This window comes from Biomphalaria glabrata, chromosome 10 (genome assembly GCF_947242115.1).
Source record: "Biomphalaria glabrata chromosome 10, xgBioGlab47.1, whole genome shotgun sequence".
Classification (NCBI taxonomy): domain Eukaryota; kingdom Metazoa; phylum Mollusca; class Gastropoda; family Planorbidae; genus Biomphalaria; species Biomphalaria glabrata.
In genome coordinates this window covers 5,043,376-5,070,299 of record NC_074720.1, presented here as the reverse complement: position 1 = coordinate 5,070,299, position 26,924 = coordinate 5,043,376, and the positions used below count along the sequence as shown (strand labels likewise).

The following is a 26,924-nucleotide window of genomic DNA, read 5'->3' as shown; positions in this document are numbered from 1 at the left end:
TCAGAAGGTTGCCGACCCCTGCTATAGACCACAAGGTCTAAAAGGGGAACTAGTTAGGCCAGATTCACATCTAACTTTACATTCACTTTCACCTATCCTTTGATCTGCGGGACCGTTGGGGCACTACACAAGATCTGTTAACCTTCTTTCTCCATTCTTATCTCTCATTTGTCTTTGATATAATTTCATTTGCATGTTCTTTCTGAAAATATTGAAGCCTGCCTGGATGGACCACTTCGGGGGCCGATTTTGAGTTTGTGTTTCCACACAAACTGTCTTTTGTAACCTTGTTTGTTTTGTTTTTGGTTTGGTATTTAATTTTGATAATTTTGATATTTGGCGCATCGGTACAATGTAGTCCATGTCTTGCTTTTGGGGGAATCCGGTGTACAGAATATGGATATAGCGATAAACTAAATACTTTTATAAACCATGTAATGATTTTTTGCAAAACATTTTATCACTGTAGATGTAAGCTTCAAAGATGGTACTTACGATAGTTATATCAAATTTATAATTCCATTGACTACAGATCTTTCAATATCTTTGACAATGTTTCTGTGGTCCATTAAAAAAAAACTCTCAGAATTATCTTCTTTTCATTTTCTTCTATAGTTTCTATTATAAAATAAATAATAATTATTATAATTTAATTGATAAAGCGCTGTTAACAATTCATGATGTAAACTATTGTAGACTCAAGTCGCTGCTATAACATTTGCAAACATAAACCCGAGAGCTAAAATGACAAACTAATCTAAAACAAAATTTGAACAGATAGGCCCTAATGTTCTTCTTAAAAGTAGTGAAGCATGTTTTCTGACTGAAATCAATGGGGAATGAGTTCCAAACCTTTGGTCCGCGTACTTAAAAGAAAAGCCCGCAAACCGTAACTTTGGAGGGAGAAACGTGGCATCGCTAGAAGCGTTTCCAAGCGAGTCCATGGAGCGCATGAAGCACAACATTTCTTCATATTGCTTACTTTTCTTTTTGTCTATTTCTAAATTAAAGAACGTAGAGACTCTTAGGAATTAAAGTGTTAACACAGAGAAGACTATATCCCCCAATTCCAAAGGGAAAAAAAAATCTTTAACGCAAGACAAACACAAGGTGATGTAAACAGCTTTTATCTAGCGGCCGTGTTAGCAGAGGGGTAAAGCGCCTGGCTTTGGTTCCGAGGCGTCTCATGTTTGAATCCCTGTGAATTCCGGATTTTGAACTTCTTTTGATACCCGCCAAACTCTCTTGGTAGGGGAAGTAGGAGCGGTTGGTCGATGGTCACGTGACGCCTTCGTTAACTGTCGGCATAGGAAAGGATCGCAAGGTCTAAAAGGGAAACTTTACTTTTTGATTTACAAAGAAACAGATAAGATTTAGATTGATGCCAGGTGAGAGAGGTACAAGTCTCGATTAAAATGTCAGATTTGTAGCTCATTTCACTTGTCTTGAATATTTTCATACTTGTAAGTTATTTCCAATAAATTGCTTTTTGCTTGCATTAAAAATTTTAATTAGATTTTACACTGCTTAGACCAGGCACACTATTATTGTATTATTTAATACTGTTTATCGTATCGATACCTAAGTATTCTGAAAACAGGATTCACCAAAACATAATGTGCATATTATGGATCTGATTCCGTTTTATGAAAATCTATAAATCTATAGAAAAGGCGCAGTGGTTTCTGAACCGGGTGTCCCGGGTATAAATCCTGGCGAAGACTGGGACTTTTAATTTCAGGATCTTTGGGCGAGTCCACCCAGCTCTAAAAAGGTACCTGACATTAGTCGTGCAAAAGTAAAGGCGATTGGTCGTTGTGCTGGCAACATGACACCCTCGTTAACCGTTGGCCACAGAACCAGATGACCTTTACATCATCTGCCCTATAGATCAAAAGGTGAAAGGGAAAATTTTTTAATTTTTTACTTAATAGAAAAGAAAATTTTTTTTTTTTTTTTCAATGCCGAATTTTAATTTTACTGCTAAATTATTTCAAAGCATTTAACCCTTTAAACGCGTTTGGTAGTTTAGTCTCAAAACACTAGAATTGTAAAAAAAAAAAAAAAAGGCTCAGCACATTAAGGGTTAAAGATGTTCCATTTCTAATTGAAATTTAAAGACAAAATTAATAAAACAAAATCAAATTTGGTTTTATTCGTTTTATTCACTTGCCGCGTTGACAAAAGAAAAGATGACTGATGTTATTTGTTCTCCATCTCTTTCGGTTAGAATACGCAGGGAATCAACAATGATACCATTTTAAAGTTGGCAATATCTGAAAGGACAACTTTATTTCTTTATTTTTACTAATATCAGAAATGCAAGTGCTGATGTTCAGGTTGTGAATGGATTCTTCCAAGGCGAGGTCAGCACCAGCCTGGGCTCCAGAAGCCTCCAAAGTTCTCGGGGTTAGACGCCGGGTCTATTATTCGTTCCAGGGGTGCCTTCCTCGTGTTGTTATAGCTCCGAAAGCGAGATAGCAAGACTTCGGCTACTTCCGGAAGCTCCTTGTAGAGGTTATGTATTTCAAATGGGTCATCTATATTTAGATGAAAAGATAAGTCTAGGTTTTCATTTTAAAAAGAAATGCAAAAAAATTGTTCTAAACTATGAGGCTGCACTATATAAGAGGGTGCATGATGTAAGAGGCTGTAAAATGTATGGGGCAGATGTATGAGTTTGAGCAATGTATGGTGTTTTTACGATGCATGAGGATGCACGGATGTATAAGGATGTGCATTGTATGAGGCTGTAAGAAGAATGAGGCTTTACGAAGTGTGAGGTAGCAAGAAGTTCGAGGTTGCATGAACTGTGAGGCTGCACAAAGTATTTGCTTAAAAAATACAATGTCACAATAAATCAGATATTAAGGCTGAGTTTTATTTAGAAACAAGAATGAGAGTTGAGATTCTGAATAATAATAATAATTTTATTTATAAAGCGCTGTTAACAAACAAAATGTAGGCTCAATGCGCTGTAGTAACATTACAAACACAAACACGACATTTAAAATGACAGTTAATCTAAAAAAGTTTTAAACAAGTAGGTCTTAATGTTCTTCGTAAAAGTGGTATAGCATGTGTCTGTCTGAGATCAATGAGGAGACCGTAGCTTTTGAGGGACTGAAATGTTTGAAGGTCCCTTGTTGAGCAAAGCAAACATTTTTAGATCTATGAAATATTTTGTTATCGGCATTCTGATCTTGTTTTTGATAACAAGACTTGTATCACGCTGATACATCGAAGCGATATTGACCCATCAGAAATGATAATTTATGGGGCATTGCATTAAAATACTGTGGCAGATAAAAACATTGCAAGACACAGGGCGACGGCTATTACTATAAGCACCAACTTAAACCAAAAGTCATGTTTCTAGCCGAAGATTTAAGACTCAAATATCCAGCCCCCATGTAAAGACGATTCATAAACCAAGTCAGCCCCTCGGCCGCTTGGATAAAAATAATGGTTCTGTTCGAATACGATAGACAATTAGATTCTTATTACAATACCTCTATTTTTTGTAAAATGTTTTACATGTTTCGGATGTTCCTTCAGAGTTGAAGATAATTTACTTCCTAGTCCAAACCTCCCGCAGGACGACGGGGGATGGGAGCGAGCAGGGTTTGAACCCTGGACCATCGATAAATCTGAACGACAGTCCAGCGCGCAAACCGCACGACCAGCAGCCATCCAAGTCACAACTTCATGGAACCTGGAACTAGCCTCGACGTTTATCTAAAAAAGTTATCTAGCAATTTTTCTAGAAATTTAACAGTTGATATATATCTCTGAGAAAAGAATTACTAGCTCGTTGGCCACACGGTGAAACTTAAGTTTGGCTGTTATCATTTTTCAAAGTAATAAATATATATTTGGCTTGACTAGACCTTGTTTTATAATATCACGATCTTTGATAAGAATTTTTTCCCCTTTTTTAATAAAATAATATTTATTTGGTTTCTCCTATGTAGCAACGTATAGACGATAGTTCTAGATTGGGAAACTTTGGCTACGATGTACGAAACAGATCGCTTGTTCAATAGATTTGATTTGTTATTTTAGAGTAATCTTTCTTTTTTTTTATTGCTTTCATTGTGATGGAAATTTGCTTGCTTATTTTTTATGATTTTAGATTAATTGACTTTTGTGTGATTGTTTTTAGGGTAATCGATTTATGTTTGATTGTCTTGATTGTTATGAAATAGTGCGCTGTAATCGCTCTCTTGTTTAACTAACCTATTGTTATTGTGCAGTAATCGAATTCTTAAGTAATTGTTGTTATTTTAATGTAATCGATTTCTTGTTCTCACCTTTGATATTGTACAAGAAAAAGTGCTCAGACTTGACATTGACCTTGTCTTTTTTCCCTCCACTATACCTCATCCTGGGCTCGTGCGTGTCTTCTGGAGGGGGGTACCAATCGTTCTGCATACCTAGAGACCGATACCATGGAAACTTGATTTTACAATACTCATATCAATTCATTCCCTCTAAATATCTATATAATGAATTGTGTACACGTTAAGTCTTCCACACCCATTCATTCTCGGATTGAGCTGAAACTTCGCACAATTATTCATTGACATAGACAAGACATGAGTAACAAAACACACAAAAACAATTAGACTATTAATTATTGGTAATTCATTATTTTGTTTAATAGCAAAGAGGGAAACTAATACTTAATTATGCGCATATATGGCTAAATTTGTTGGGTGTAGTCACCTTAAATAATTGTTAACGCTATTTAAAAAAAAAAGTGTTTTTTTTAAATAATTTGATTGAAAATATATAACAAACTTATGTAGGAATAAAACATAGCAACGTACAAGTACAAATGTACAGCCCAATAAAATACACTCAAATAAAGTCACATTTCTTATTCCATATTCCAGGATAAATTCGTACAAGTTCTCCTTCTTCACTAGTGCCATTAGAGCCTGGAACGGTTTTCCGGAATCAGCAAGGAAAAACCAAAGAGCTGAAGTTTCTAATTAACAAGCAAGACTAGATTAGCACGTGAATACACGTAGGGCGTAATTATCTTCTCTTTTAAAAGAAAAGTCTGTAATTTATAAGATAAAAAAAAAAATAAGAGAAGAGAGCTTCTATTTGCTTATCTCCGTAGAACCGTGTAACAGCTTAGGATAGAGTCACAGAGCTCACGTATGGGGTAGTTCGGGGCGCAGTTCATTTGGTCTCCAGTTGGCTTCACCCGTACGAAAGGTTCGCTTGCCCTTCATCCATTCATGCACCCACCTTCTCTGTCTTTCTATCGCCTATTCGTTCGTACCGGCACTGCGCCATCCTGTGCTGCTATTTGGGTGCTCTTTTGTTAAAGCCACGTCACACTTGGATTCGCAAAGCAATTTTATGTCGTAAACTCAGCCGGACTAGGTCAGCACTATGGCTGCCTGGTCGTGCGGTTTGCACGCTGGACTGTCGTTCAGATTTATCGACGGTCCCGGGTTCAAACCCTGCCCGCTCCCATCCCCCCGTCGTCCTGCGGGAGGTTTGGACTAGGAAGTAATTATCTTCAACTCTGAAGGAACATCCGAAACATGTCAAACATTTTTTAAAAAAAGAAAAAGAACGCTTTGACATATACCTGGTTTGCCTATAAGAAGCTTGTAGTCTCCGACTCTGATGGCCCCTTTCCCAGAGTTGGGCTCAATGTTGTAGACTAACTCTTCCCGGGACGACAACGTGCCCCTGCTGATCATACGCCACTGGCTTCTTCCGTCAATGCCGTAGACTGTTAGACGGATAAACGAAAGATTACATGCTTCAACCAGACCAGCGGTTCTCAACCTTTTATGCTCGGCGACCCCTTTTCACAATTCCCCACTCTGCCGCGACCCCCCCCCCCCACATACTCACACAAGCGTACAGCAATAGAAGAATAGACAAAAACAATCCATAGTTTCGATAGTCTTAGGCGACCCCTGGCAAATTGTCAATCGAACCCCAAGGAGGTCGCGACCCGCAGGTTGAGAACCCCTGAACTAGACATTGTATATAGCTGTAATATACACGGGAGAATCGGTGGCTGAGTTGTAAAGCGCTTGCCTTCTGTACTGGATTTCCCGGGTTCGTATCCTGGTGAAGACTTAGTTAATTAGTTACCCTTTCAGACCATGCGGTCTATAGGGCAGATGATGTTAAGGTCAACTGTCTCTTTGGCTAATGGTTAACGAGCAGGGTGTCATGTGGCTCTACTTTCCCAAGGTACCCATTAGAGTTGGGTAAACTCAGAGGGCGTCCTAAAAATCCTGAAATTCACAATTCCATTCTTCGCCGAGATTCGAACCCAGGTTTGGAAGCCAAGCGCTTAACCACTCAGCCATCGTACCCCCCCGCCCCCTACCTCCGGTGAAGACTAGGATCTTAAATTTTGGAATCTTTAAAGTGCCCCTGAGTCCACCCCAGCTCTAATGGGTACCTGACATTAGTTGGGGAAAAGTAAAAGCGGTTGGTCGTTGTGCTGGCCACAGAAACAGATGACCTTTACATCGTCTGCCCCATGGGTCATTAGGTCTAAAAGGGGAACTTTACTTTTTTTTTTTTTTTACATGTACACGGTCTTGTAATCTAACCTGTACAACTGTCCAGCCAAAAGCTTAAGTAGGCTGAAAAAGACCAAGGAAACTTGACCGGTACAAACTATTCCATAGCATTCGGAATAAAGTATCGAGAATCTGGGCAGTTTTTAGACGGGTTTTTAAAAACCAGAGCAAACGTAGACAAAAAAGTAAATCAAATATGAAAAGGGTCTTTCACATTTCTTAAGCCGTGTTTCCCAAACTGTGTCCGCGAGGCCAGAATAGGTCCTTACCATGCATGACCAGTGACTAGACTGACACATGAAATGTGTAGGACGTAATATAAGATAAGATAAGACAAGACAAAAAATAAGATAAGATAAGATACGTTTTCCACGAACGACTGAAATAATTAGCTAGTGGACCACCACGTGAACTATTCTCTCCAGAAATAAGAAAGTGTTCCGTTAAATACTCTGAATATGCGAAGTGTTCCGTTAAATACTCTGAAAATGCGAAGTGTTCCGTTAAATACTCTGAAAATGCGAAGTGTTCCGTTAAATACTCTGAAAATGCAAAGTGTTCCGTTAAATACTCTGAATATGCGAAGTGTTCCGTTAAATACTCTGAATATGCGAAGTGTTCCGTTAAATACTCTGAAAATGCAAAGTGTTCCGTTAAATACTCTGAAAATGCAAAGTGTTCCGTTAAATACTCTGAAAATGCGAAGTGTTCCGTTAAATACTCTGAATATGCGAAGTGTTCCGTTAAATACTCTGAAAATGCAAAGTGTTCCGTTAAGGGAAAAAGTTAGAGAAACATTGCTCTATAGAATAAAACGTGAGACCCATTAGGTTATAATATTTTGCATCTAAAATGTACTTAGACTATCTTATTACTACGATTACTGTCATTGTCCAGTGTCCAATCTTTTTTTTTCTCAGTAGTACTATGCAATTAAAAAATGCTGACAAATCGAAAATCAATCTTGCAAACAATACAACTTTATTTTTTTTGATTACTTATGTAAATAATGTTTGTAGTTTGTTTTGGTTGCTTCTTTTAAGAATACGTCCATTCAAAAGTTAAAGGAAATAGATTCAGAAGCATACTGATTTAAATAAATTGTAAGCCCTACATTCCGTGATAAATGAAGCATTTAAAATAAATGATAGCTTTGAACCCGAAAATACATACAAAGAGGAAGAACTTTATTTGATAGCACCCAGTCAAACCAGAATTTCAAGTGTTCATTTGTTCTGGTTTGTAAAACAAATTTTGAGACATTCATTGTTTCACCTTGGCGCACCCAGTAAGCATGACCTTGAACGATGGAATGCAGAACGGAAATACTGCTTGACGTCTGCTGCGAGTCAACTTTTCCACAATAGATTTTTATTTTCACACTGAAAGAGTTGTCTGTTCTAGCACATACATATATTAGACCTAGACTGGACATGGACATCTCTAGCACTTACACACAAAAATGTCGTGAAAAACTTCGAAAAAAAGCTGAAACAAGGCGTTTTTGTCAGTCGGTTATAAGTGCTGGCCACAAGACACCCTCTTTAACCGTAGGCCACAGAAACAGATGACCTTTACATCATCTGCCCTATAGACCACAAGGTCTGAAAATGAAACATTACTTTACTTTATATAAAGTGCATTTATCATCTGTTTTCATATTCCGTACCTGGTTTTCGACCAGCTACTTCTAGAAGAGTTGGCATCCAGTCTATCATGTGCATCATTCTGTAAGAAAGAATTTACACTAAAAGTTCCTTTCAAATACATTTAATTTAAAAAAAATCTTGAACAATTTAAAGAACAGAAAAATTATTTCTCCCCCCCCCCCCCACCTTTTTAAACTTACGTTTTTTAATCCTTTCGATTGATGATTTAATGCTACATTTCGCTAAGGCCCAGCAACTCCAGCAAGCAATAGTATCAGACTAGTCTGATGAATTGTCGCGCCAATCTAAAAGCGCCGTCCAGTACGGTAGAGTCAGCATTATGGAATTCGGGTGCACTTATTATATAAAGGGGGAGGTGAATGAAGGGGAGGTTATGAGAATGAGCTTACTCGTTTGTTGTTGCCTTCTTCCTAAGCAGAAGAGTTTCGCTGTATACAAAGGTGGGCACTCGTGTACCTCCCTCCCAGTTGGAGGTTTTGGCCCCTCTCAAGGGCCAGTTGTTGCCACCATAGTAGGGATTACCACCGTTCTGTAAAATATGAGCATTTATGGCGATAACGAATGACCTATTAGCACCCTAATCTTATATCACAGCGATAATAAGTGACACAGAACACACATCAAACACAACACATTACACAGAACACATAACACACAGGACCATGTACCAAAGAAACATTACGGTAATCTTAAGTCCTAAGATTATTATGACATTAGTGCACGTTCTACTCCATACTGAGTCAAGATTTGATTTGCTATCTCTTGAGGGTTAATGTTTTTCTTAGTTCGTTAAGGCCTATTTACCTCAACATTATAGTTTATCATGACATTGTGAGATTCAGTTCCAAAGTGGAAAATAATCAACTCTTCTTCAAAATGAAACCGACTTTGCCCTCGATTGGCTACCGGTGGCTGAGTGGTTAAGTGCTTGGATTCCCAATCTGGGGTCCTGGGTTCGAGTCTGGGTGAAGACTGGGATTTTTTATTTCGGGATTGGATTTTTAGGGCGTCCCCCGTGTCCACCCAACTCTAATAGGTACCTGACTTTAGTTTGGGAAAGTATAAACGGTTGATCGTCGTGTTAGCCACATGACACACTGCTAAATGGCACCCTGCTTAATAACACCTGCTAATTAACCAATGGCCATAGAAACAGAAGACCTTAACATATTTGGAATTTAGGCACATAGGCAACATGTAGGCCATGTCGTGCCCATAAGACCTAAACATCATCTGCCTGATAGGTCGGAAAAGGGGAACTTTATTTATTTAAATGGAGGCTTGGTGGCTGAGTGGTAAAGTGCTAGGCTTCCCGAACCGTAGCGTCCCGTGTTGAACAGTGGGACTTTTAATGTCTGGATCTTTTGGGCGCCTTTGAGCCAGCCCAGCTGTAATAGGTACCTGACATTACTTGGGGAAAAGTAAAGGTAGTTGGTCGTTATGCTGGCCACATGACACTCTCGTTAACCGTGGGCCAAAGAAACAGATGACCTTTACATCACCTGCCCTATAGGCCGCAAGGTCTGAAAGGCTGACTTTACTTTTAGTTGCCCTCGACTATCTAATAAGTATGGCTGCCTGGTCGTGCAAGACTGTCATTTGAACTTCTCGCTGGTCCTGGCTTGATCTCCTTCCCGCTGCCATCACTCATCGTCCTGCGGGAGGTTTAGACTAGAAAGTAAATTATCCAAAGCTCTGAAGGAGCATCCGAAGCATGTCAAACATTTTACAAACAAACATTGTAAGTATATCAAGATTCACTATAATGAGTATACAACAAGCTAATTACACTGGTACTCACATCACTGGTAAATATTAAAAGCAAGTTGTTCATCAATTTAGAGGTTCTCAAAGCTCTAGTGATAGCCCCTACACTCTCATCAATGGCGCTAACCATTCCTGGACACAAGAAACTAGACCTAGAACCATAGCATTGATGAATTAAAGCTTTCTATAATAATTATAATAATAATTATAAGGATTGTCTTCGAGTCTGAACTTTAATAAGGAATGCAGGATTTTCAGTGGCTACGCAGCCCCCAGCTGTGACCTACATATTTTGCCATTTCCAAGGCAAGCATAACCATTGTCCACCGGTAGTCGATTAGGATTTTCTTTTGGTCTCAAATGTGTTTCCTCCGGCCTTTACATATCATAGTCAAAACCGCTCAACCAGACCACTCAGGGACTCAAACTTAAGTTCATAACAACCAGCTGGTCTCATTAAAAGCGGATCCAACTTGTATAATAGGATATGATTCGGCAATGTAAGGAATCGGTCCGAGCGACTAGTCTAATTAAACGGTGGTCCAATTAACCGTATGCCACTGTACTTGCATTAATAATAAAATGTATCTAATGACGCAAGGGTTCTTTATATCTTTCAATATTCATTTTTATTGACTGACGACATTAACTCCCTTATACATTTGAACAAAGACGTTGGCATTCTACGAGAATCTCAGCAAGAGTTGATTAATATCTATTTTCTCTCTAACAAGTTTTAGAAATTTCTCCTATAATTTTGTAATCTCTTCATGGAAAGGTATCTCGAAAACTGCTCTCATGTTTAATTTAATTATATACGTAACTAATTTTTACGATCCATTCTATAATCTCGAAAACTTTTCAAGGACGGGTATCTCGAAAACTGCTCTAACGATTTTCCGAGAAATTGGACAGTTTTTTGCATATTTTTGGGGAAAAAAAAACAAACTAATTGAACACAAATTAAAAAGTCTTGTTCGACTATTGCAAATTTTCAAAAGTCTAATCAACTTAAAATTATATTTGGCTTAGCGCAATCGACTCAAATATGTCTCTATATTCAGTAAAGAGTTGAATAATCAGTTGTAAGTAGGCCTTTTAAGCACTGACTTATAAAGAAATCATTAGCTATACTGTTAACAGAGACATCTAGTTGTACATAGCTCAATGGAATGAAGCATAAATGATACAGATTTGTGTATTGCTATAAAGTTATAAACAATTTCATCAAAGAAAAAGTTTTAAAAAAATTATGTTACTAAATTATAGTTTGCGATTGAATAATATTATGATTTATTTTACCCGCCTCCCCCCCCCCCTTCCTTGAATACAGATGTAAAGAGTGTAGACTGTTAAAAGAGTAACCAAGGGGAATCGGGTGCGTGGTTTGATACTTCTAGTATATAGTTTCTTGTAATAGCAGTGTCCGCTTACCTAAATATTTTCTACGCTCCTGCATCTCGACGTGTCGAAACTTGTCAGCATAACGTTTGGGAACCTAGAAATGTAAAAATAGTGTCGCAGGATAATTCAATATCATTATGATAAACGTACAGTGATGAGGAAGGTTTAGAGTCTGAGGGGGGGGGGGGTTATCACGTCAGATATTTTTTAGCGCTTTTAATTGGTGAAGACAAGAGCATTAACTTTTGTTCAATTAACTATATAGAGGTCTTTTTCCGAGGCTAAAAAGCGTGAATGAAGAATAATAAATCATGACGCAAACTACTAGATGTATGTTGTTGTTATTGGTTTTTTTTTGGTTCAGATGAACGTAATTCTTTTTAGCTTCTTTAGTAATCTTATGTTCCAGAATTTATTTTACATTTCTAGCTTAAGATAACCGTGATATCTCTTTACCACTTTCTTCCATTCTCTTTGGCACAGTTTCATTAGCAAACACTTTCTCTCTTGGCTACTGCTTTTTCTCTTTCTCTCACTCTTTCCCTGCTCATCTCTCTCTCAATCTAAGTCACATTCATAGTGCTTTTCATTCTTTCACTCCAGCACTCTCTTTCACTCTTTATTTACCAGTAATACAAACTAAACACGCAAAATACTTAGGTGTTTTATAATAAATGAAATAATATCATGAAATCCCGATATTGATCAAAAAATTAAATTATGCATTTTGGTTTATTAAATGAAATTTCTATAAATCAAATAAGAACAAAACTAAAATGTTATTTAACCTTGGTTAGGCCAATAATAGAATATGCATTCTCTGTTTGGGACCCCTCAACTCAAGAAAACATTAAGAAACTGGAACAGACACAAAATAGAGCAGTGAGATTCATTACAAACGAATATTCAAATTTGACTAGAATAACACCTTTAGTAAAATCACTAAATTTAGAAAGCCTTCAGACAGAAGACTCAAAAGTAAAGTAGCAATTATACTAAAAACACTGAACCATAATCTTCAAATACAAAAACAAAATTTAATAAAATACTCAGAAAGACACAAAGATAAAGACACATTCCTCGTCCCATATGCTAGGACACATTTGTACAAATACTCCTTCTTCCCTAGTGCTATTAGAGCATGGAATGGGTTGCCTGAGCTAGACAGGAAAACCAATGACTTGGCAGAATTGGTTAATATGCATGACTAAATGCATGACGCGTAGGACGTAATCACCTTCTTTTTTGAAGTAACGTCTGTATTATATAAGAAAAGATTATTTCTCTCTATTTTTCTATCCCCCTTTGTTATCTCAGTCACACTCTCCCATTTCTTCGCTGTTTCTTTCCTTCACTTTTTGTGCCTCACTCTGTCTATCTTTCCTTACTCTCTCTCTCTCTCTCTCTCTCTCTTTTCTTGATATATATATATATATATATATATATATATATATATATATATATATATATATATATATATATATATATATATATATATATATATATATATATATATATATATATATGTATATTTATATTATATATATATATATATATATATATATATAAGTATATATATATATTATATTATATATATATATATTATATTATTATATATATTATATTATTATATATATTATAAATATATATATATATTTCTGGAGTGTTCCCACACTCGTCATCTCCTCTCCACACGTCCTCACACTTACGTCAATAGGCATGTGGGGAGCCTGGTAGGACATGTACATGAAGAGAGGTGTACTTGGGTCATGACTTCGGATAATGTCCACGGCCCGTTTAGTATAGGCGTGCTGTAAGGGGAAAAACACAAACAAAATTTACAATCTTCGATGTAACAAGGTTTAATTCAAGAACGATCATCAGTACTAAGGTCTCTGTCTCTCTCTCTCTCTCTCTCTCTCTCTGTCTCTCTCTCTCTCTCTCTCTCTCTCTCTCTGTCTCTCTCTCTCTCTCTCTCTGTCTCTCTCTCTGTCTCTCTCTCTCTCTCTCTCTGTCTCTCTCTCTCTCTCTGTCTCTCTCTCTCTCTCTCTCTGTCTCTCTCTCTCTCTCTCTTTCTCTCTCTCTCTCTGTCTCTCTCTCTCTCTGTCTCTCTCTCTATCTCTCTCTCTCTCTCTCTCTCTGTCTCTCTCTCTCTCTCTCTCTGTCTCTCTCTCTGTATGTGTGTCTGTGTTTGTGTGAGTCAGCGCCAACATATAATTAGGAAGTGTCCTGTGTATGTCGACTAATCTTAAATTTTGACACATTTTTTGACTTGAATTATTTCAAAGGTTTATGGTGGAGCGCTTTAATGGAAGAGGTCGTGCAAACTCCATCAAATGAAATTGTTATAAATTTTAGTGCACATCTTCCACCATACTTCTACTAGGCTTATTATTCTTATTTATTAACTATTTTGATATTGAAAAAAAAAAAAAAGAACACATTGACCAGAAACTTGTGTATTCTATTAACTAAAATACAGTTTTAACTCCTTGACAAAACAAAACAAATAATACTGACAAAAAAAAAATATTATTTTATGATTCAACAATGACTTTTTGATGGCCTAACACTGACATCTAAAAACTATTATCGAATCATATACCTCAAATACTACTTTATCCAATTGACCAAATATTACCAAACGCAATAGGACAAACATTACTAAATACAATATATTAAATACTACTAAATCTATCTCACCAAATAATACAGAACCAGGGCCTGCTTTAGATAATTGGAAGCCCTAGGCGAAGTGAATTCGGTAACCCCAAATAAATAATAGAAAAATAAAAAAAAAAACAGCGAAAAAATAAAATGTATGCCATTTATTTCAAACCTAGTGACCCCCAACAATAACATTAGACACAATGTTCGCTATTGCTTCAATAAAAACGCTATTTAGAGTCCGACTGAGACCGTCGAATGTCGGATGCCTAAGGAGGCTGCTTAGTTTACCTATGCCTTGGGCCGGCCCTGACAGAACCTAATACTACTGAATGCTAATGATTAAAGATGATTAAAGATTAATTCTAATTAGAAACACTTCGAAAGCTCGAATTAAGTGTTTAGAATACTTGAATAGAGCCACAGGGTTTCCCAAATTGTGTTCCGCGGAACCCTAGTGTTCCGTGAGGCCTGAATAGGTGTTCCACGAACTACTGGAGTAATTAACTAGTAGGTAACCACGGGAAATAAACTAAAAAAAAAAAAAATTAGCAAAGTGTTCCGCTAAATTTTCAGAATGTGCGAAGTGTTCCACTGTGAAAAAAGTTTGGGAGCAGAAACTCTTGACATGCAAAAAAAAAAAAATCCAACAAAAAAAAACAACTTTATTATATTTTGACAGCACAGGTAGAAATCACTTTCAGAGAATTTTTCCTTTTGATTTTGTTTCTCAATCTTCCTTATTCTCATTTAAACGTTTGTAAAGATTGTATGTAACACGTAGTGTTTAATCAAAGGGATACAACCCTTCAATTAATATTAAAAATATAGCAAATACAGAGTTACTCGTGTAAGTCTCAAATGATAAGAAGGGATCGATAGAGAGGCTAGCCGAGTGGAGAGGAAAAATAAAATGTTTGTTTAGAGTTCGTAATTGTATGTGAAAGTTCGACTACTTATAGACATAGGGCTATGTTTGCTTTGTTATAATATATTCAAGCAAAATATGTTATATGTTTACACTATATACACATCGTTGAAGAAAAAGACTGAAACATGTGTAAACCATTATAAGTGTAAAATTGTGAGTCAGCAGTGGCGCCCCAATTATCACAGGATAATGAAAAAAAAAAATATAATAAAACACATAATTTTCCATCCGTAATGTTTAAAGGTTTTTTTTTCCTTATTTATATTTAATTTCATTGAATTTCATATTTTGTTTTAGTTTGACTATGACTAAAACTAAGACTGCTTTATTGATCTTTATGGAAATTTGTGGTGATTACAAGGACTCTGTTTTTCATATAAAAACAACACAACAGAAATATTCAAATAAATACAACAGACACAACATAAAGAGTTCATTTAGTTACTACACACTGGCATCTTGGTCCTTATCATGTTTCCTGATCAACGAGTGGCGTTGGTATAGTCTAACCGAGTAAGGTACGAACGAGTTTTTTGTACCGCTCTGTTCTGGTCTTGATTGACAGCAGTAGTCCACTTCGCGACGACTTGACGTAGTTAACAGTGGTTCCCAAACCCTTTTCTGCTTGGGGGCCTTATAAATTTCGGACACGCATGTCACGTAACGCTTTACCAAAAAAAAAAAATCCTTTACAGCTTCATCACGTACCGAGGGGAGTAGGTTCTAATGCCCAGAAAGCACTTCATCCGAGGTCGGATATGGCATGCGGACCGTAGATTCGGCATTACTGGTGTAACAAACGATTGATTTTTACAGCTAGTCTACATTGTGTATTACTCCAAAAGTTATAGTAACTCATGGTCAGGGCCGGCTTTAGGCATAGGCCAACTGGGCAGCCGCCTAAGGCTTTCGATTGGTGGAGAACTCTGCGATTTTTTGTTTTTACAGAAAAAAAAAGAGAAACTTGTACTTAATGTTATTACTAGAGTACACTGGGTTTTTAATAAATTGCTTTTTATATTATTTTTATATTATTTTTATATTATTTTCATATTATTTTTATATTATTTTTATATTATTTTTATATTATTTTTATATTATTTTTTTATTATTTTTTTTATTATTTTTTTATTGTTAATTTTTTTTTTATTTGGAGCCACCAAATTCATTTCGCCTAGGGACTCCAATAATCTAAGGCCGGCCCTGTCATGATCCTGAGGACTAGGGATCAAAGAGCTATCAAAATAAGATCCAGATACTTGTTAACAATAATATTGAATAAATTCATAATTATTTAAAAAATAAATCGGATCAAAATCAATCTGAATTTGGTCGAACCCACCTGATTCATCCAATTATATCGGATTAGATTGTATCGGAACTAATCGGAAGAGATCGGAACTAATCGGAATAGATCGGAACTAATCGGAACAGATTGGAATTAATTGGAACAGATGGAAACTAATCGGAATATATTGAAATTAATATCAAACTTAATCTGCACAGATCGGAACTAATCAGAATAGGTAGGAACTAATCGTAACAGATCGAATACGATCAGAACGTCATTTTAAAATAAATTTTTATATGAGGATCGAACCCACAACATTTGCTTTATTAGCGCGTCGGCCTATCAACTTCAATGCCAATTTTGGGGTAACTTCCAGACTTCCATTGCCTGACCAACAACCGTTTCCACCCACCCGTTAAGAGATTATCAGCTGATAAGAGGAATGAATAAAGAGACGGAACTGTCCTACCGTGGAGTACATTCGCAGGTCGTCTTTCCAGGAGGTCTCGTTGAACCGGAAGTCAACACCCTGAAAATACGTCTGGACACGGACCTTCAGAGATGACTTGAGGCTACCTTTGATCGAGCTATTAAGAAAAAGCTTGTTGGAAAACGACACGGGAACTGGAGAACCTAGACAAAGAAAAAAAACCAGCAAACAAATGTGTCCATTTTGTTTTCTTCACTACATTTAATAAGCCAAATCTAAAAGGGGAGACGGCGATGGCGTGAAAACGATTAATCGGGTACGTTCCCTGTTTCCATTCTATATTAATTGTTTTATATTGCATTTGACATTAAATAAAAGGGAGGTGACTCAATATCGGAGATTATTACACGATAAACTAGACAATGCGCAGGACGCTAAACTAAACGTCACTGTTTGCAAACTAAATTAAAAATAACAAGCTACTCGCGGCGTAGCATATGCCGCTATTTAGTGACGGGTCAACACTTCCGAAAATACACAGTTGCCGAAATGGGGTTGGTTTGGACAAACGGTCAACACTTCCGAAAATACACAGTTGCCGAAATGGGGTTGGTTTGGACAAACGGCTGTGTGCGCATGCCTGGAGAGCGAGGAAGGCGCGGGTACTGGCGGGAATGGGCGGGAGGAGATTAGAGAGTCGGTGTGCGAGCTTTGTGTCCCGCATGGTTGGGCGACGTACAGAAATATATATACAGATGAGAGGGACGTTAGATTGAACTGTTGCCAACTAAAGAATTGTTAGTTAGTTGCTTTTTTTTTTGTTTTTAAATAAGTTTCTAGGCCTACAGTAAAAGTCTAATGATTTCACCATATTGAAGTTATTTTGTGCTACAGACAGAAGCGCGAAGAAAATTGGATTATGCGGCGCTAAATTGAGGGCAAAAATTAATTTTAAAAAACATAGCAGAAGGGCACTTCCTTTATTTTGTACACAGGTTACACCAAACATGCTATCTATTTATAGTTACACCAATGGGAACCAAAACTCTTAATCCAAACCTCCGCTCCCTTGCGGCTACTGCCGAACACGGTAAAATGCTTTGGGAGAAAACCTCCGAGAATAGATCAGGAGATGGTGACCCTTAAGAGCTTGCAGCAAACAGTGCTACTCCGAGACGGGAGTAGGCAATGCAAAATATCTGAATCGCTTGCATTATGCTGGTTAGTTAACTTATATTACGGTAGTAGCTATACTACATAAAACACTAAAACCTTAATTTACACATAGAAAGGTATAGCCTAATAAAATGCTCAGAAAGACACAAAGTTAGAGGCTAATTTCTTATTCCATAAGCTAGAACAAATTCGTACAAGTGCTCCTTCTTCCCTAGTGCCATTAAAGAATGGAATGGGTTGCCTGAATCCGCCAGGAAAACCAACGACTTAGCCGAGTTTAAGTCATTGATTAACATGCATGGCTAGATTGACGCATGAAATACTGATGAAGTAATTATTTTCTTTTTTGAAGTAACGTCTGTAACATATACGATAAGATAAGGTAGTTAAACACTATATCACTATACTGACCTAATTCGTGTGTATAATGGTCATTACTTCCACTCAATATACCGTAAAAAGAATCGAACCCACGCCGTGTAGGAGTATACTTCTCATTACAGAACCCTAGATGCCATCTGAAACACGTTATTGCTCAGACATCATTTACTTAAAAGTAAAAATCTGCTTAAAGCCAAAATGTGTGTGCGTGTGTTTCTGTGTAAGCGTGTGTGTCTGTGTGTGTGTGTGTGTGAGAGAGAGAGAGAGAGAGAGAGTGTGAGAGAGAGAGAGAGAGAGAGAGAGAAAGAGAGAAAGAGACAGTAATATGCTGTTATCGAATAAAATGAAGTGGAAACTGACAAAAACCAATTGGCTACCTTTACACACCGGTTTGATTCCCAGGCTATATAGTATTTGTTTAGACCGTACCATCCTTTTGTTAAAAGAACATTCCAATGAATAGGCTGCATTACAAAGATCATCAGAGGATTCTAGCCCGGGATTTCTAGAGTCTGTTACTCTGAATCGGAATGGCTCACTTTCTCTCACTCTCCTTCTCTCTCTCTCTCTCTTTCTCTCTCTCTCTCTCATCATTGGAACTTTTTGTTTTTGTTTTTTCATTCTGCGCATCGTTTTGCTCTCTGACATAGACTTTTGACTTGAATCAGAACCACCCGTTTTATAACGCCCCCTTTTTTTTTTTTCAAGTTGTCACACACACGCACACATAATTTTTGACTGTACATAATAGTACCACTTTTACTTTTCCCATTCCTACAGGGAACAGTACCAGGAAAAAGAAGAGGTAGAAGATGGGAAAACAACATAAAAGAATAGACGAGAGCCTGTCCTTGAAAGAGATTCTATTTAATGCAAAAGACAAAGAGGAACGGAGAAAGACCTACGACAGATCATCATGGTGCCCCAGTGGCTTAACAGAAAGACTACGGAACATTGAATGGAAGGTGAAGATTCACAGTGAATCTTCTAGAATAAATATTCAAAATTAAAAATATCAATTAAAAGATTGTGTTCTTAGCACATACTATAGTGACCATAGTCATTCTTTGGGATTGTTTAAGGTTGAACTTCAATAATCAAAGGGACATAGCTTAAGAAATCTTTTTTTTAGTATGAAAACTCATCAAATGTTACTCCCCTTTTCAAAGTACATATGTGATACTATTAAACAAAAGCCAATTTTGTAGCCTATGTGAGACATGTAACGTCTATGTGCATCAATACGCAAACATAAGAAATAATGCAATGTGATCAATTGTAAACAATGTTTTAACTTTAAACTTTGGAATCATTATTTTAATGTTCGCCTCAAATTAGCGAAATCCTAATAACACTCTGTCGACACAGTAAAAAATAATCATCCTGAAAAGGGACCCAGAAACAAGACGAAGAAATGGAAGTATTTTTAGTTGAAAAGTAAAGATCGTAAAAAATAGTATAGATTTAAAGAAAAGTAAATGTCTAAATACTGATGTGGCTGTGTGGCAAAGCGCTAGGCTTCCGAACCGCGGGTCCCGGGTTCAAATACTGGGTGAAGACTTGAATTTTTCATTTTGGAATCCTAACGACGCCTCGCGAGTCCCCTCTAATGGTTAGATGACTTAAAGGAGTAAAATTAAAAGGCGGTTGGTCGTTGTGCAGGCCACATGATACCCTCGTTTTCAAAATCTGCCCTATAGATCAAAAGGTCTAAAAAGAGAACTTTACATTTATTTTAATACTACGTAGCAGAGAGATATCGTTCAGTTTCCAACCTTATACTCTCCTAAGAAAAACAATTACAATTTGAAAAGAAATGCTCGCTGTCGTTCTAAGTCCTTTGAAAGTCACAGTATTCAGTAATAAAATAACTTAGCTGTACATCTTTTATGGAATTTTACAAACAAAAATAAGTCAGACGAATGTACGAAAATACATTAAAATATTTATTTTTTTTTTCGAAAAAAAATAATAATGCTTATCACACTCAACATTGACAGAGCTGCTTGCGCCAAAACGTCGTTGCTACACACGTCCTGTATCGAGTACTTTCGCTACATTTGTATAGACTAATCTAAAAACATAAATAAGTTGGTTTTACTTCCACTGGTAGTTTAAATTGGAGAATACATTCGTTTATCATTGAATATTAAATATTTAATCTTATGAAGTCCTGGGCATGAGTGTCAAGAGAAATACAAGAGAAGAGTTTGCTTTAGTTTTTCGCCGGTTTTTTTGCTTGAATTCTGGTAGATTTGCTTTATTTATGGTGCACATCGGCTTTTCTTTGGGTCAGGAAAGGGGAGGGGATGGAGTGCATCTCTAAGAATTACTTTTCTTTATTGGGGTAAATAAAAAGAAAGCAGATCAGTCAGTAAACTATTTCCGGTTCTGGGGGATCATTTTATTTCCAGAGAGGGTGGAGTTGTACGTCAGCTATGCTGAACTGCCCTGACATAGATGAACTAACCACAACCGTTAATTCGTACATTCAGTTCTGTGAACACATGATTGTACCAAAGAAGAAAATTAAAACATTCAGTAATAATAGACCCTGGATGACCAAAGAAATAAAGGAAGCGATTCTATACAAAAAAAGAATGTCCAAGATCAGTTCTTCTGAATTCATGTAAGTCACAAAAGCCCTTAAAAAGAGATTATTTGAAGGAAAAGAGAGATTCAAGGAAACAATTGAAAGTTTTTTTAAGAAAAATAACTCTAAAGCTTGTTGGAGTGACTTTAAACAAATTACTGGCTACATACCTAATTGCTAACCAATGTGTGGCGCTGACAATGACAAATTTGTCGATGAATTGAATTATTTCAACAGCCGATTTGACTGCCACTACTTTGAGATCACACAAAGACTTCGACTAAATAGACTAATTGAAAAAGCATCGTATTTCACTCAAACACAGCTACCACCTCTTGAAGAGCTTTTTTATGAAAAATGCCTTTCCAAAACACTCACGATTCTTAAAGACAACCTGCACCCATTAAACCACTGTTACATAAGATCTGAAAGAAGTGGTCGTCTCCTTTCCATTGGGACTAAAACAGAAAGATTTTAAAACTCCTTTATCCCACTTTGGGTCAGAGTATTACAAGATCAGCTGTCGTCATCGAGAAGTACATAGAAGTCTTATTCATAAAGCGCTGGTTAGGAATGTGTATGTGTTTTCGTGTGTGAATGTTGTTCGTATTTGCATCTATATTATTATTGTACAGTAGTTACGCTGAGGTTGTCAATTGTAGTCAAACTGAATTTCCATTTGATTAGATCAATAAAAATTATCGTATCTTATCTTTTGCTATGATAAAGTTAAAGATTCTTAGGCCAACAAAAGCACTCAAGTGCATAAAGGTATACACAGTATAGTGGTGTAGTTGGTCACGAGACAGAAATGAACCAATGGTGGAACACCTACTTGCCAATCATATGTGTGGTGTATCCCTGGTCCTTCAAGTACTGCGGCAGGAGTTTATATTTATCTGGCAGGTACAAGGCTTCTACTGGCATTACGGCTTTCTGTTGGAATAATTATCGCAAACATGACTTTATTTATCACGTACAAACTTGTGGACTCTCATCCGCTAAAACAATGTAACATTGTAGTCTATCATTTTATCATCTTCCTCTGCGCTGTATTAACTATATTTTGTACTTACTGTATGCCCCTAACGAACCTGAAGTTCCGTATGGAATGGATAGTATCCAGTCAGCAAAGAAACTCTGGAACTAAAATTTGCCAGATAAAAAAATATATTAAGAACTATTATGTATATCTATTACATTTCAACATCTAGCAGCAGCAATACAAAATTCACTCAAAGACAAACTGAAGAAGGCCCAATATATTGTAAAGACTTCGAAATGAGGCTCATTATTGAAAAGTAATGTATATACGTGTCATGTAATAAGACGCATCACCTGTTGCTAAGGACAACGGAAATGTGTTGATAACTTAAGTACGTGGCACCCGGCTAGAAAAGGTGGTATGCTTATATGGAAGTAAAAAACAGAACCCCCGTTGAGGGTCTCTATAACATTGCCCTGGTTATGGATTGAAAGAGAGCCCCAACAACCCGGTCACGATCCACGCGCCGTTCCTCAAGGGGCGCTGACACCCGCATTGTTAATGTTATACACAGAAAGGAAAAAATGGAGATTCCCCGGTGTGATCAGCCTCCGGCCCTGTCTCTACTTCTGAGAGTCTTGGGTTTCGAACCACTGGAAATAGAGACGTGATATTTTAGCATATTAATAGTTATTCTATATCTTCTTAGAACTATAGTTTTTATATGTACATTTATATTTGTTTATAAATACTACTCAGCACCTAGATCTATCTTTGTGTTTATCAAGTTGTATATTTTTAAGTAGCTTTATATAATTATTTTCTATTGTATAGGTATTTAAGCTGTCCCTTTCCTGGAAAAGATGCTATTAGTCTTATGTCCGTCAGTCCGTCTGTCACGTTTAGATTTTAGAAAACTAAAAAAAAGCTTTTTAAAATGCATTATCATTATATTATGTAGCTTGCAAAGTTCTTGTGCAACATCTACTATTAGTCCAGTAAGACAGAAGTTTTTGTGGGTTTGTTTGTTTTATATGTTTCGGATGTTCCTTCAGAGTTGAAGATAATTACTTCCTAGTCCAAACCTCCCGCAGGACGACGGGGGATGGGAGCAGGCAGGGTTTGAACCCTGGACCATCAATAAATCTGAACGACAGTCCAGCGTGCAAACCGCACGACCAGGCAGCCATTTCAACTTGATCCAAAAATGTGCAGTGGGAGAAATAACGTGTACAAGTTCTGTACCAGACAGACGCTAACACTGGCTAAATACTAAACACACCACAGAGAACAGACATACTGAAAGTGACCACACACATACAGAAAATGACCACAGACATGCAGAGTCTGAACACAGACAAAATACACACAGACATACAGAAAATGAGGACAAACATTTAAAAAAAAAGGTTTGACCATCTTACGGAGTGCAGGTGGGCTGAGCATACATAGAGTTAAGTATGACCCCTTCAGAAGCTAATTTATTCAGGTGAGGGGTCGGAATACTAGGGTTGTGCCAGCCGACGTCATTCCAACCTATGGAGAGCAGACGACATGATTTAAGCATTCATTTATCTCCTTTCCAAATTTGCTAGACATCAAATTTTTTTTTTTTAGGATACCTCAGCTTTTTAGCTTTTGACTTCAGTTGTCGAGCTGTTTACATCCTAGGAATTCTTGGGCCTTTGCCTCTTTTCTTTGCCTCTTTTTTGGGCATTGCCTCTTTTTTGGGCTATTGGCCTCTTTATTGGGCTTTTTTTTTTTAAACAAAAGATGCATATTTTATTAGTAAGCGTACAAATTAAGTAGTTACATTTTAAAGTACAATGATTGCAAAACATAGCAATGCATATAGTTACATTTAGGTTGTCATAATATTTTAACGTTTTAAATTGCTTTGTATATAACGTTATTTCTTTCCAATAGCATATAATGAATATTTTTTAAATTTAAGGTCTTAAAGTATATTTGGTGAGAATGTCAACAATAGGTAATTAAATAGAAACAATCAAGGAGTGAAAGTAGAACTTAAATGATATTAAAACATTTTAAACCTCGTAGTCACATTTTTTCCACTTTGTCTACATTGCTTATGGTTGTTTCCCTTGTGCTTTGCTACATTACCCCAGTTCTTTATATTAACTTCTATCGAACGTACATACACATCTATGTGTGTACACACTTGTACGAACATAGGCATTGAAACATTTATATGGTTTCTTTTGTTATCTCCCTTCATATGACAATTTTTGATTTCCTCCCTTGAGATTTGGAAAACTACTTCCTCATCATCAAGGTGGAAATTCTGTCTGCTAGAGTCAGTATATCGGGAGTTTCTGTTCAGAGACAATTTCTCTGTGGCTTTTTTTTATTTGGTCACAGGGGCCACTTAGAGTCGTACTGAAAGTTATTTTATATTTATCTATCTATCTATCTATCTATCTATCTATCTATCTATCTATCTATCTATCTATCTATCTATTATCTATCTATCTATCTATCTATCTATCTATCTATCTATCTATCTATCTATCTATCTATCTATATATATATGTATATATATATATATATATATATATATATAATTAATTTTTTTTCCTTGAATATTCCCCCCCCCCCTTTTTTTCCCCCTTTTTTAATTTTTCCTCTTCCCCTCTTTAATATATTATTTCTCTGTAGACTACACAAGCATGCGCAATATTGACAATGGTGGTGGAAAATTTTTTTAACCTTAGTAAAAACTTTGACATATGTAAAAAAAAAAAATGAAACTTAATACTAATTTAGTAACATGATGTAGAAGCTTGTTGAGATATGAGGTTATGTTGATGATCAATATTAGACATCAAATTTAATAATTTAAAAGATTAAGAAATGTGTCAGGACACATTCATCATTGTGTCTGTATATACAGTTGTGTCGGAACTATGTTAGGTTTGTGTCCGGACACATTCTTTAAAGGAAAGGGTTCGCTTGATGCTTACTTATTTAGTTACGTAGTGAAACAAAAATTTTTTTCTTAGTAAGCTATTGGTCCTTCATTCAAGTGTGAGGTTGTGTCAAAGGACACTCTAAAATTAAAGTCGTTAAGCCAATTATTTATAGAATCAAGCGAAATCGGTTAAGTCTTTAGAGCACCCTGCATGTAATAATTTAACATCATGGTAACAATTTGGTGAAGAAAAACAAAATCTAGTTTTGCTAGACCCATGGGGCTTCCAGCTGTGCCACCTGCTCAAAGATAAAATTGAAATATATTCTGTTTGTTATTCTAAAGGCTTGGAACTCTTTCCCCATTGAGTTTAGTCAAACCACATATTTCACGACCATTCAAGAACATCAAGACCTACGTGGTTTGAACTCATTCAGTTTAGTTTGTCTTCTTTTGTGTTTACCTTATCTTATACTATACAGACGTTACTTTCAAAAAAAAAAAAAAAGAAGATGATTACCTCATAATCGTCATGCATCTAGTCTTGAATGTTAACCAATGACTTAACTTCTGCCAAGTCACTGGTTTTCCTGACTAGCTCAGGCAACCCATTCCATGCTCTAATAGCACTAGGGAAAAAGGAGTATTTGTACAAATTTGTCCTAGCATATGGGACGAGGAATGTGCCTTTATCTTTGTGTCTTTCTGGGTATTTTATCAGGTTTTAGTTTTTGTATTTGAAGATTATGGTTCAGTGTTTTATGTATAATTGCTACTGTACTTTTGAGTCTTATGTCCTGAAGGCTTTCTAAATTTAGTGATTTTACTAAAGATGTTACTCTAGTCAAATGTGAATATTCGTTTGTAATGAATTTCACTGCTCTATTTTGTGTCTGTTCCAGTTTCTTAATGTTTTCTTGAGTTGAGTGGTCCCAAACAAAGGATGCATGTTCTATTATTGGCTTATCCAAGATTAAATAAAATTTTAGTTTTATGTTCTTATTTGATTTGTAGAAATTTCTTTTAATCACCATAATGCTTTGTTTGATTTTTAATAGTTTCATCAATATGTGGATTCCATGACAGTTTTTCATTTATTATAACACTCAGGTATTTTGCGTTTTTAGTTTGTGCTTAAGGATTACCATAAATAAGATAAGTGGAATTAATTTGTGTTAGTTTGTTTGTAACTGTTAATATCTGTCTTTATTCTAAATCTCTGTTTCTGTGCCTACTCATTTCTCATAGTGCTTTGAGGCGAGACCAATCGAAAAGAGAATGGTCCTGCTTGAACTTGCGTTACGTTTGTTCTAAGCGCTCTATAAGTCATTTTGTTTTGGCTATATTTCCACTATGACTAAGGAAAGAAAGAAACATTTCGTACTGTAGCTCTAAAACTCTTAACGTACTTACCCAAATCATCGGCGTATATAAATACAATATGAGGTTTCTGCGGTGGTAGATTCCGTTTTCGAGATTCAGCAAGGAGAACAAAATAAACAACCAAGAACAAACTTCTGGATGACGTCATGTTACCTACATACTGTTAAATTGAAAGTTTCGTCTGTTTTCACACATAAGTAATTCTGACATCTTCGGCTTTCCGTAACAAAAGGATTTAAACGAACACACTGGAGTGATAATGCTTGCCAAGGTCTTGTTGTTGAGTGTGTCACAAGGAAATAAAACAAATTGAACTTACATGCCACACAATACCTCACAAATCCGAAGTCGTGTTCAGAACATTGATTCGGGGATTCACTATAAACAAAAAAAGTTCAACTACACCGTCACGTGTCATCGCATCACAGACACTGAATAATTGGAGTCCTGTGTAAGCGTATGTGTATATGTGCATGGGTTTTCGGGGTGTGTTCTGACCTGTTATCAAAGTTTATCATGAGTGATAATTGTATAGAGGTAATTAGTCTATGTAGATCAGTGTAACGAAATCAAAAGTGAGATGGATTAAAAAGATAACCACACTTGTTATCGAAACAAATATTTTATCTCAAGACCCCGTGTTTTAGTACACCACTGAACTAGCCACTGCAGGAGTTATTCATCTTAAGGAAAATGGTGAGTTTAAATGTCAGTGGTTCTCAAATAAAAGCTATCTTTCCCTGCA

At 36.4% G+C, this 26,924-nt stretch overlaps 1 protein-coding gene across 1 annotated transcript; it reads right to left on the bottom strand.

The window, feature by feature from the left end:
* Positions 1 to 2,164: 2,164 nt before the first annotated feature.
* LOC106060780 (arylsulfatase B-like) lies at positions 2,165 to 26,595 on the bottom strand. Its single transcript, XM_056044186.1, has 14 exons — positions 26,210 to 26,595; positions 23,289 to 23,400; positions 21,974 to 22,025; positions 21,715 to 21,815; positions 18,317 to 18,423; positions 16,769 to 16,932; positions 13,120 to 13,221; positions 11,441 to 11,504; positions 10,041 to 10,138; positions 8,629 to 8,768; positions 8,239 to 8,297; positions 5,612 to 5,758; positions 4,314 to 4,436; positions 2,165 to 2,540 (listed from the first exon to the last, which is right to left on the bottom strand). The coding sequence occupies exons 1-14, from the start codon at positions 26,325 to 26,327 to the stop codon at positions 2,368 to 2,370; spliced, it is 1,560 nt and encodes a 519-aa protein (XP_055900161.1). The 5' UTR covers positions 26,328 to 26,595; the 3' UTR covers positions 2,165 to 2,367.
* Between the last annotated feature and the right edge of the window lie 329 nt (positions 26,596 to 26,924).

Excerpts from the sequence above, each read along its gene's own strand:
- LOC106060780 (XM_056044186.1), bottom strand. The coding sequence starts at position 26,327 with ATGACGTCATCCAGAAGTTTGTTCTTGGTTGTTTATTTTGTTCTCCTT. Across the intron at positions 23,401-26,209 it reads TATATACGCCGATGATTTGG|GTTGGAATGACGTCGGCTGG; the intron begins GTAAGTACGTTA and ends TGCTCTCCATAG. Across the intron at positions 10,139-11,440 it reads GGAGCGTAGAAAATATTTAG|GAATGGTTAGCGCCATTGAT; the intron begins GTAAGCGGACAC and ends TCTTGTGTCCAG.